Here is an 11,739-nt window from a genome sequence, read left to right as displayed (position 1 = left end):
AAAGATATGTATATTTTAGATATAAAACTTTATATAAAAATATATATATTAAATCTTTCTTACTTTTGCTAAATTTTTAATATAATTGAAAATTTAGCAAAAGCAAGGAAATTTTAATGTACTTCAATACAGTAACAAAAAACATCATTTTCTCAGTCTTTTGACTTTGAAAGAAAGCACTATCTATTTTTTAAAAACATATTTAAAAAATTGAAGTTTTGACCATTTTCAAGTATATTCTTCTCCTTAAATCAGTTTCCATCATTAAATTTTCCATCATTAAATTCCTTCATTAAATTTTTTTTCTTTTCACCAGTTGATGAACAGAAATATCGATGTCGTGGAGAAGAAACTGAATGCTCAAAGCTCGGGTGGTAGCATAATATTGAAGTGCAAGGATTTTCAAATTCTTCAGTTAGATATTGGTTCTACTAACGATTTAATCAACGCCATACTATCTATAGAGAAGCTGATATCACTTGGTAATTTATTATATAACTTGCAATATTGCTCAGTGAGATATAATTACCTCTTACTCTGCAGACCAAACTCTACAATATCCATTCTTCTATCGACCACAAACAACTAACAACATCATGGTACAAATAGAAGATGGATGGACAGCGTTTGCACCTGTCTCCGAATGGTCTAGGTTGTTGGCAGCTCACGGAGATGAGTGGCGTATTAGTTATCTGAACAGAGACTACAAAGTTTGTATATCGTATCCGTCGGCAGTTATAGTACCGCGTCAAGTAGACGACAAAGTTGTAATAGCTTCAGCTGGCTTTAGAGATGGTGGAAGATTCCCAGTTTTATGTTACAGACACGAAGGAGGGGTAAGTAATATATTATTAGATCTGTATTTGTATAGCTGTGTGAACTAATAGTGTATATTTTCGAAACTTTAAGTGAAATATACATATATTGTATATGACGAAAGTGAGAAAGAAAGTTTTGCAGTCTGTGTAAAAATAAAAAATAGATTTATTACTTTAAATTATAAAGTAACATCCACTCAACTTTTCTTTTTTATTGCAGAGTATATTGTTGAGAAGCAGTCAACCGTTATGCGGTGCTACCGGTAAGAGATGCAAAGAAGATGAAAAACTATTAAATGCAGTTCTAGGTCCCGGAAGACGAGGGTAAATATTGATCTTAAATCGTAAATATTCATTTTTTGTATTCCCTGGTGAAAATTTTTCTTATAATTTTTATATGAATTGGAAATATTCGGAAATATTCAGAAATATTTGGAAAGTTTATATCTTCTTTCAGAATTTTTCATATAAGTGAATTCTGAAATATTCTGAGATTTTTCATTCCATAATTTTAACATTCCAAAATTTTAAACATTAAAAAAAAATATTTTTAAATATTTTAGATTTTATAATATTTCATCAGAAATTATATTTATAAAAAATCTTAGAAATCTTACGATATTTTAATTATGAAAAATTTTGAGAAAAAAATATATAGATTTTTTAAAAAGTGTTCCAATTCGTATAAAAAAATGTGAAAAAGTTATAAAATTATATAGAAATTCTAAGACAAATTTTCATCAGGGTTTACAGTCATTGAATTTTATTTATAGATACATAGTGGACACAAGATCGGTTAATCAGGCACAGAGTGCCAGAGCCAGAGGTGGAGGCACAGAAATGGACGCGGCTTACCCGCAATGGCGAAAAGTACATAAACCAGTTCCTCGACCACACGAATTAGCCGATAGTTTCTACAAATTAATAGAAACTTGCAACGATGTTAACAGTTCCACTTCGCAGTGGCTGTCGAAATTGGATAATAGCGGATGGTTAACCGCTGTACAGAGTGCTTTAAATGCTGCTTGTGTAACCGCGCAATGCCTGCATCAAGAAGCTGCGGCAGTGCTAGTGCACGGTGTGTATATCAAATATTAATAATTAATAATAATATTTAATAAATAATGTTGCGAAAGTTGCGTTCATCTACTCTTTCCTTCAGAATATTAATCGTGTAATATTAATAATGTAATTTTGATTTATAGGCAGCACAGGCAGGGACTCTACATTAGTGGTAACCAGTTTGGCTCAGGCAATCCTAAATCCTGATTGTCGAACAGTACGAGGACTTCAAGCACTCATAGAGCGTGAGTGGCTACAAGCCGGCCATCAATTTTTCAGTCGGACCCGTTGTGGAGCCTATCAGCCTTCAAGCTCGCAAAATCCGACACACGCGCCAACTTTTTTGCTTTTCCTCGATTGCCTATATCAACTGCATCATCAATTTCAATTTAGCTTCGAGTACACCGTGGATTTACTTGTAAAATTGTACAAGCATGCCTATTCTTCGAACTATGGTACATTTTTAGGTATGTATGTGAAATATTAATTTATTTTTTTATTAATCCTATATCATTTATACATTTGTTAAGATTTTCATTTCTTCATTATTGCTACTTATTCATCGTAATATGTATTTTTCATGTATTCAGGTGATTCTGAAGCGGAAAGAATAAAATTACGATTATCTGAACGGACTTATAGTTTATGGTCGTACATGAATCAACCGGACGTTTTGGAACAGTGGATAAATCCATTGTACGAGCCTAATCCAGGAGTGATTTGGCCCAGCGTTGCACCTATCAGTATTCAACTATGGAGAGAACTGTATCTCGCGCATACGAGTACAGCCCCGTGGGATGGCATGCTCTCCTATGTGAAGCAGATCAAGCAGAATCACACAGCGGTGCGCAAAGTAGCCGGACAGCTACAGGCGCAGATCAAGCAAGCATTGGAAGAGATTCGATCGGATTCAGATATGTCACGGGGAGATACGGATAATCAAGAGGATCATCCCCGTATAGCGCAATTGAGCCTAGAGTCTCAGAGTACTTGATACAGATTGTAGAGACCGAAGAAAACCTGAAGAAATTCATACTGCTGTTCAACGATCTTGTCAATATGCCTTTAACTGTTAATCCGCAAGGATCAACGTCTTCACGATAAACCTGCCACGAAAGCTAAAGCCTTCGTAATAAATTATTGACGCAATTCTTTCGATTTCTTATCAGAATGAAGAAAAAGGTGTTTATTAGCTTAAGAATAATCTGCGTATTATCGTGTTAATATTATCGTGTTGTCAATATAGATTTGGATATTGTATCATAAAAAATATTTCTCTCACGTTATTTCAATCATAGAAGTCACGCGATTTTCGCCTATATAAAACTCGCATTACCGAAAGGTGTCAAGTACTAAGTATTTAAACAATTTAAACAAGATGAGATAAATTGTGATATTTTTTATTTTATGACAAACATATGGTACCATGAAAAAGTTAACGATATTACATAATATATACATATATATTATATAAAAAATTCTATCAAATATATATATATATATATATGTGTGTGTGTGTGTGTGTGTGTGTATAATATTATACATATAATATATGTATAATATTATACTTTATTTAACCAAAGGTAAAGTAATATAAACAAATGAAAATGGAATGTGTATTGTAAACATATTATTAAAGGGCGTAATTGCGAGGGTAGGACTTCGAAATTTTTCATTGGAGCATACAGAGAGAAGGAAATCTCGCTTGTTCGGGGGTACGGACGAGTTTTTACCGTTATTCGGGAAGGATGGCGGGAGGGCGGTGAACGAGAGAAGGGAAGAAGGGGGGGAAGTTAAGGGCAGGATTGTTGCCGCTGCCGTGGTAAAAGAGGGAGAAGACTGGAGGGGAAAGCGCGGCAGGTGTTCACACACAAAGAAACTGAAAGCGAATCCCACGGCCATTGGCTCCGCCACTCAGGAATGCATCGAGTTTCGTCAGCGTTCGCGTTTCGCGATCGAATATAACACACGTGGACGCATCTTAATATAATCGCGGGACAAGAATAGAAGAGAAGAGCGTCTGTACGACGCGTTAAGTTGCAAAGCTTTGGGATAGACAAAGGACAGGTCGGTGTCGAGAGGCGACTGGAATGCACGGAACTTTAAATTAAATTAAAACAAATAAATACAACCGACATTGCGATTTTAATCTAACAATAAGTAATCTAAAACGAGTCATTTTGCTTTCTCTGTTAATGCTCCTTGAAGGCAGGATCGCACCTTTAAGCTTTCTATTCTAACAGAGAATTCGCGCGGACTTCGAGTGGCAGACGAGGGCGAGAAGTTTCAAGAGCGAGAGAAACCAGTATAATTTCCGTCGAGTTTGCGTTTCCAATGCTTTACCCTCGCGATTTTCTGTTCATCACGAACGGATGGGGAAGATCGTTTTGAAGCGAGGATGACTTCTATCGCGTGAGAGATCCAGAACTCAATAAAAGGGTCTTCGCGCTTTAGGATGCGCGTGTATGTATTCGTCGGAGTATCCCGAGGACTAAGACGTCTTCCGATTTTCGACGCGTTCATGACGCCATTAGGCATCGTGTCTTGGCGGCGATCGCGCGCGGACAGATTATTATACCGGTTTCGAATCTGCGCGATGGAAGAGGATCCGTGAGAAATCGCAACCTCACACCTGCGACCGTTACCTCATGATGCCACTGCGAAGCCTTTCTCTGTTTCTTTCTCTCTCTTTCTATCCTTCATTTACCTCGCGATATCATTTTTCCCAGAAGCCTCGGGAGAAGAGAAGAACAGGTGTGTTGGTCCACGCGCGCGCGCGCGCTCTCCTCGCCTCAGCACAGGTCCAGTATCCTTGGATGAGTGTGGATCTAGTCACGCATATAATCGTGAAACGTGGACTGAATTCAAACCCATCCAGGGCCGCTGGACGGGCGTATCGGACGATCCCACGTTGCTCAATTTTCTTCTTCGTGCGGAAGATGCTCTCTTCTCGGGAACCGATCCTCGCGGAAATTTCCTCGTCCTCGTCCGTTGAAAGAGACACCAAACGTCGTCGACGGAGCCGGAAAGCAGAGTGATGCGTCCGACGGGAATGGCATTAGCGGCCTCACTCGTAGTAGGGGCATTCTTGGAGAAGGGGCCCCGTAAGTCCGTCCGTATTCCGCCATTCTCTCTCTCTTCTTCCCTCACCCCCGTTTGCTTCATCGCCAGTCTCTCTTCGTTCCGTGCTCTCGATTATCTTTCCTTTCCTTTCTATCTCTTACTCTCGCAGGCAGGCAGTTACCGTCCATGAGGCCCTTAAGGAGGGGCAAGAGAAGGGACGCTTTTTCCCAAGGCGTCCGGGAGAATCACAACAAAGAAAGATGCGATTTTCGAAGGGAAGAGCGGAGAACGAAGCGAAGAGACGTTTCTGGACAGCAGCCTGAGAGCGGTAGTAAAATATTTCTCTCTTTCTCTCTCTTGCTGTTAGAGAGGAGACATATATATATATACCGGAAGGCGATGCCGTGTTCTTGAGTAAATCGCGTTCGCTCGCTTCCGCGAATCAGCGAGATGAATACTGGATTCTTCTTTTATCAGCTCGCAAAAAAAAGTGGCGTCCCTATGTAGATGTCATATTACGGCCGCTGCAATAAAGCACCGGATTTCTATCTACGGTCGTATTTCGAATTTTGATTTTGAAAAATTAAGCACCACTGCTTGAAAATCAAGAAACTAAGATGATTAAGAATGTCCTCTTTTTATGAAATAAATAAATAATTTTAATCCAAAGAATTTTCATTATACGTTGGTTTTATATGCACTTGAAAATCATTAGAAATATCATGTTTGTTATTTTGATTTAATTTGTAACAAAAGTCTGAAATGTTTAACATTGAAGGAATAAGAAATTTTTTTAAAGTTGATACAAACATTGTAATTGATAAAGATACAAGATCACACGTTTCTTTGAGAAAGAATTTATTTTTTTCTATCTTTTCCTACAATTTAAAAATAAAAGAGAAAAAAACGTTAATTACTTTATAATATTTGAAATTTAGTTTTAAAAAAGTGGACTTTGTTTTGATAAAGAGAATTTGTGTTTCAGAAAAGTCCAGAATTGTGGAGTTTCCAGAATTCTCTCTAGAAAAGACAATGGAATTCGAAAATAGTCTGACGTCTTTTGTTCGCTCTAAGACCCTTTGTGGCAATTCTTGTACAACGTATATGTTATTGTACTTTGGATATTTGCGATATCACGCATTGTCAGTGAACTCTCAGAACACCGATTGTGTTGCGCAACAGCAAGCGTGTGCGTGACCTTGAACTTCATCTTTCTTTTATCTTTCTCCCACAGTATCTTGAGAGAAAAGCTAGCCGTACCGTAGCGGTGGTTCATCTTCAAGCGGCGTCATTTCATCAAATCGCATCAAAATAACAGTTTCATCCTTTCTTCAGATTGAAATTCAGATGATAGTACTCCGTTTTAATTTTTTTTAGTTGAATTTTTAATGTTGAAGACGCGAAATAATGTTCCTTCCTTTCAACTTGTTTTCTGCGCTTCGTTTATTTCCTGTTAACACAAATGTACATCCGAGGGACACGTATTTTTCGTGCGTTCTTCTTTTTTTTTTTAGGATGCACTCTTTGATGCTCTTTTGATCTCGAACGTGTTATTTTCTTACCGCAAACTTCTCCGTGGTAAACACGAGAATATTAGGCGTCTAAAATCTGGTTGTAAAACCGTTCGAGATATTGGAGGATTGTTAGATATCATGAAAACTCATGATAAAGAAAAGAGTAACACCTAAATAATAATCATAACGAAGAATGTATTTAGAAACGGCATCGCATGACGGTTTTGAAATAACTCATATATAATCAATTTTCTCGAACAAATATTATTCTATTTGCTTTATATTCAAGAAGAATTTTCTCGCAAGAATCATAATCAACGATAAAAACATTCATGATCGGGAAAAAAATTGCACGCTCATCGATTCCAAATTTAAATTAATTGTTTATTAATTTCTCGAGTTAAATTATTAAATAGAAAATATTTTTTAATATATATGCATTTCAAATATAAATCTTCTGCTTGTAGAAAACAATCTGATATTTGAGAGATGCAAATGCGAAGTCGCAATTTATGAAGTCTTTATTTTGACGGGAAAAATCGGAGCACCACTGTTGAGAGTTACGGACGCTCTAAGGACGGTTGAGAATAGAAAGGAAGAAGAGCAAGCAAAAGAGAAGGAGAGAAATAATGCTAGGTCGTGGAAAGCGAAGGGGAAGGAACGAGGTGAAGCTCGCAATTGTCGTTTCCATAGTGATTTATATCTCGAAAGTCCGAGCATCCAAGGGTGCGTTCTAACAATCAATTCTGTCAATTTCGAATATCTTGTATCTTTGTTCAACATTTGATGAACAACAAGGATAAAATGATACTCAGATTGATAGAAGGTCTGTTTTAGCTAAAGTTCTTGCGTAGTTTATCTTTTTTCCTTTTCTCTCCAGAGAAGAAGTTAGAGAGAAAAAGAGAAAAGATGAGCCGTGCAAGTTTAATTAAAAAGAACAGGTTTAGAGTTAAGTTTTGAAACGCACCCTAGGGAGTATCCCAGAGGCAGTTATGCTCATGATGTAAGAATACAAGGTGTATGTGCTATTGCGTATAACGGCGATAGCAATACTGGAAACAATCAATCAAATTTTGGCCTCAAATTCACTCTCCTACTACACATTTTCGGAACTGATACACTTGGGGTGATTATTCATAGGCCGGTATTCATAGTCAGATCTTATATTCAAGACCGTCTTAAGTACGATCTTAAGAAGTCACGAACCAATCAGAAGGCTGCATTAATGTCTTAAGACATTACTTAAGATGAGCTTGAAATAAGACTATGAATACCATAGTCAGATCTTAGCAAATGAGAAGAGATTAAAACGGATTGACATTTTTTTCTATCCGATGCATATTTTTAAATAGCGAATACTTTTTTTGGATTTAATTGAATTCAATTAGATCAGCAATTGAATTGAAACCTACATTTCCTATTCCTTTTCAATTGAACAGTATTTACAATGTACAGAAAAAGCTAATATTATTTTTAGATTGAAAAGCATAGAGATATGCTCCATGCAATTCTTATAAATGAATAAAAATGCATTCAGGATTGAAAAGCATTCATTTTAACATTCGTGAATCACTATTTCTAAAAATCTGAATCCATTTCAATTCATTTCAATCCATTCTCGTTTGCTGGGATATTCACTGTCTTAAGTACAGTCTTAAGAAGTCATGAATCAGAGAATTGTATTAGTGTCTTAAGGCATTACTTAATCTTGAAATATAAGAATGGACTATGAGTATCGCCCCTTGACTTCTTACATCATGATTATGCCTAGTTCAGATTAGACGCAGCAAGCGTCAAAGCTCACAGCAGAGCAACAGCCAATCATTGAGGCGATATTTACAGTGACGTAAAAAATATCATTTGCTGGTTGCTGAACAGCTAGATGCTTGTTGCGTCCAGTCTGAATTATATAAGACCTCAGCAAACGAGAATGGATTGAAATGAATTGAAATGGATTTTCAGAAATATATTGATTCACGTTGAATGTTAAAATGAATGCTTTTCAATCCTGAATGTATTTTTATTCATTTATAGGAATTGCTCTATGCCTTTCAATCTAAAAATAATATTAGCTTTTCTGTGCACAACACACATTGTGAATACTGTTCAATTCAAAATTTTGAATAGTAGAATAATAGAAATGCAGTTTTCAATCCAATTGCGTCCAGTTGAATCTAATTGAATCCAATTGAATCCAATTAAATTCAAAAAAAGTATTCGCTATTTAAAATACGCATTCGGATAAAAAAAATTTCAATCCATTTTAATCCCGTTTGCTGGGACGTAAATAGTAAGCGAATTGGCCAATCATAGTAAAGACTCTATAGACCAGAGTATCAATCATGAACTTTTTTCCTAGGATGAAAAGTGAAAAATTTTTCCATTAAGTTCAAATTTTCTCTTTTCACTTTCCATCCTAGAGATAAAGTTTTATGATTGATATTCAGTAGCGAAAGATTGTATTCAGTGACTCAACAGTTGAGTGAACACTCGCTGTTATGTATTCTTTCAGATCATCCAATCAGCATTTTAGATTTGGAAGAATACATCAACAGCAGCCAATGATTTCTTTATTGCTTAAACGGAGAGCACAGACTCTTGCATAATGCATAACATATAAGGCATAAGAAATTCAACCAATTAGAGTTCTTTATTTTATGGAAAGGAAGAAAATGAAGGTCTTTGATTGGTTCAGTTTCTTATGCATTACGTGTTATGTATTATGTAAGAGTTTGTGCTTCCGCTTTATGATATATCCACACTAAACTTGTATAGCCACATAAACGTATGCATAAAGAGAATTATCCAATCGCATGTCTCTTATAAAGTCGCATGTAAAATAATTGAATAATTTTCTTTATGCGATATCCTTACTATAGTTCATTTGACGCTACAAATACTACTTTGAAGCATTTTTTGATTGGTTAGTTAATAAAATTCTTTCTTCCGATTGGTTCTCAAAAACTTTGAAACATTTGTAATGCCAACATTTGGACCACACTCTACCTTACATATGCCATGAAAAATAGATGTGAAACCAATCCGGTTTGACCGCAATTTGATAAATTGTTAAGAAGTAATGCACTGTTGAATTAAAAATGTGGAACACAATGTGGAAATGTATTGTGGCATTATCTGCTGAAACTGATTGGAACTTTATAACCAAATCAGGATTACTAATTAAAGGTAACCGTGAATTTTACTTATAGTTTGCGGAAATTCGACATAGATGGCGTTGACAGTGACTTTTAAATATCGGATTGAGAAAAAAGTTTTTTACAAGTTATGATAAAAAGACTTTTTTTAACAACTCCAATATATTCTATTTAAAAAAAATTGACAATTACATCACTTGAGCAACGTTTCAAGCTTAGGCTGATTTATATCCAGGTCCGTCAATGTAAGATTAATTTTAATCTTAGTTTAATTTATTCTTTATCTTTTTCTAATTTTTAGGATTAGAAAGAAAAAGATAAACAGTGAACTAAACTGAGATTAAAGTTAATCTACATTGGAAACGGGCATTAGACTTAGTTAGATCGTCAAGAAACATTTTAATTGTTTGAAAAAGAAACTATACATTAAAATCCTAATAAACGAGAATGGATTAAAATGCATTGGAAATTTTTTTCTATCCGAATGCATATTTTAAATAACGAATACTTTTTTTGGATTTAATTGGATTCAATTGGATTCAATTAGATTCAATTGGATGCAATTGGATGCAACTGGATTGAAAAACTGTATTTCCTATTCAAAATTTTGAATTGAACAATATTTACAATTATGTGCACAGAAAAAACTAATATTATTTTTAGATTGACAGGCATAGAGATATGCTCCATGCAATTTCTATAAATGAATAAAAATGCATTCAGGATTGAAAAGCATAATTCATTTTAACATTCGTGAATCAATATTTCTAAAAATCTGAATCCATTTCAATTTATTTCAATCTTTCATTTTTTCTCTTTTGCTGGGTCATTTTAGCATTTAACAAAACAGAAACATTATTATTAAATTAATCGTCAATCACGCAATTAAGATAATCGCCGGACTTCAATTGAAGTCACTCTTAAATTAAGGCATTATGAAAAATATATGAGTTAAATTCTTATCATATCTATAATGTACGTGTATATGCATTGCAATAGCAATATTATAATAGATTTCCTTTTTACAAGTTTCTGTCATACATATTATTACTATCATAAACAAGAATGCAGTATATACTAACTGAAAGAATTGCAAAATATTTTTACTTTAACAAAATATTTTATTAATTCTATTTTTTCTTATAAAATCTATGTCATATATCTTGCGCAGCATAAATTTTAATTAACATTAATTATGTCAATATATTATGGCTGCTTTTCTTTTAGGAGACACAGTCGATATAAATATATCGTTCTATCTTTGTTATTCATTGAATGTCAAGAAGAATAAAACTTTGTGTCGATTGTGTCTCCTAAAAGAAAAGCAGCCATAATAATAAGTTCTCATTTAATAATATTAGATAATATAATACAAGTATATGACAGTTATTTTGTTGAATAGGAAAGTAACATCCCAGCAAACGAGAATGGATTAAAATAGATTGAAATTTTTCTATCCGAGTGCGTATTTTAAATAGCCAATACTTTTTTTTTATTTAATTGGATTCAATTAGATTTAATTGGATGCAATTGAATTGAAAAACTGGATTTGCTATTCAAAATTTTGAATTGAACAATATTCACAATGCACAGAAAAAGCTAACATTATTTTTAGATTGAAAGGCATAGAGATATGTTCCATGCAATTCCTACAAATGAATAAAAATGCATTTAGGATTGAAAAGCATTGATTTTAACATTCGTGAATCAATATATTTCTGAAAATCTGAATCCATTTCAATTCATTTCAATCCATTCTCGTTTGCTGAGATTGTATGTGTACATAATATATTATATCATTTATTTATATTTTGCGGAGTGTTTCCCAATCTTCTCGATAGATTCCCGTTCGCCGTTTCAGAAGGATTTGCCATTCAACGGATGTAGTAAATAAAACGGATACAGTAAGGACACAGCAGCTATTCTAGGACGGAAATACATATATACGTTTAATATATAGCTACAAAGTTCGTCGCTCTCCACGATGTATTTGCGATGTTCTCTAAAATTGTCCACATAGAAGCTTAAATCGTCCCAGACAATCTCAGACTCGCGAGTCCTTTTAATTTGTTTTTGCGTCTCCACGTTGCGAAAACAAGCTAGAAGGAAAAACGCGAAGAGAAAAAA

The 11,739-nt window shown here is 34.6% G+C and overlaps 2 protein-coding genes across 2 annotated transcripts in view; both read left to right on the top strand.

The window, feature by feature from the left end:
* The window catches only part of LOC108690183 (myotubularin-related protein 9), a 3,496-nt gene extending 475 nt beyond the window's left edge, over nt 1–3,021 (top strand). The window contains exons 2-7 of the mRNA XM_018197356.1: nt 317–482; nt 544–836; nt 1,039–1,142; nt 1,592–1,896; nt 2,024–2,347; nt 2,471–3,021. Coding sequence (XP_018052845.1) covers nt 317–482; nt 544–836; nt 1,039–1,142; nt 1,592–1,896; nt 2,024–2,347; nt 2,471–2,874 — 1,596 coding nt within the window. The 3' untranslated portion in view covers nt 2,875–3,021. The remainder of the gene's footprint in view (nt 1–316; nt 483–543; nt 837–1,038; nt 1,143–1,591; nt 1,897–2,023; nt 2,348–2,470) is intronic.
* Nucleotides 3,022–4,932: 1,911 nt separating this feature from the next.
* LOC108690162 (tubulin alpha-1 chain-like) overlaps nt 4,933–11,739 on the top strand; it is a 12,333-nt gene continuing 5,526 nt past the window's right edge. Inside the window, exons 1-3 of the mRNA XM_018197322.1 lie at nt 4,933–4,984; nt 5,113–5,271; nt 6,925–7,183. Of these exons, the coding sequence (XP_018052811.1) occupies nt 4,933–4,984; nt 5,113–5,271; nt 6,925–7,183 (470 nt within the window). The remainder of the gene's footprint in view (nt 4,985–5,112; nt 5,272–6,924; nt 7,184–11,739) is intronic.

This window comes from Atta colombica, unplaced genomic scaffold (assembly GCF_001594045.1).
Source record: "Atta colombica isolate Treedump-2 unplaced genomic scaffold, Acol1.0 scaffold297, whole genome shotgun sequence".
In the NCBI taxonomy this organism is placed as follows: Eukaryota; Metazoa; Arthropoda; class Insecta; order Hymenoptera; family Formicidae; genus Atta; species Atta colombica.
Note: the sequence above shows the minus strand (reverse complement) of the source record. Positions and strands in the feature narration are given on the sequence as shown.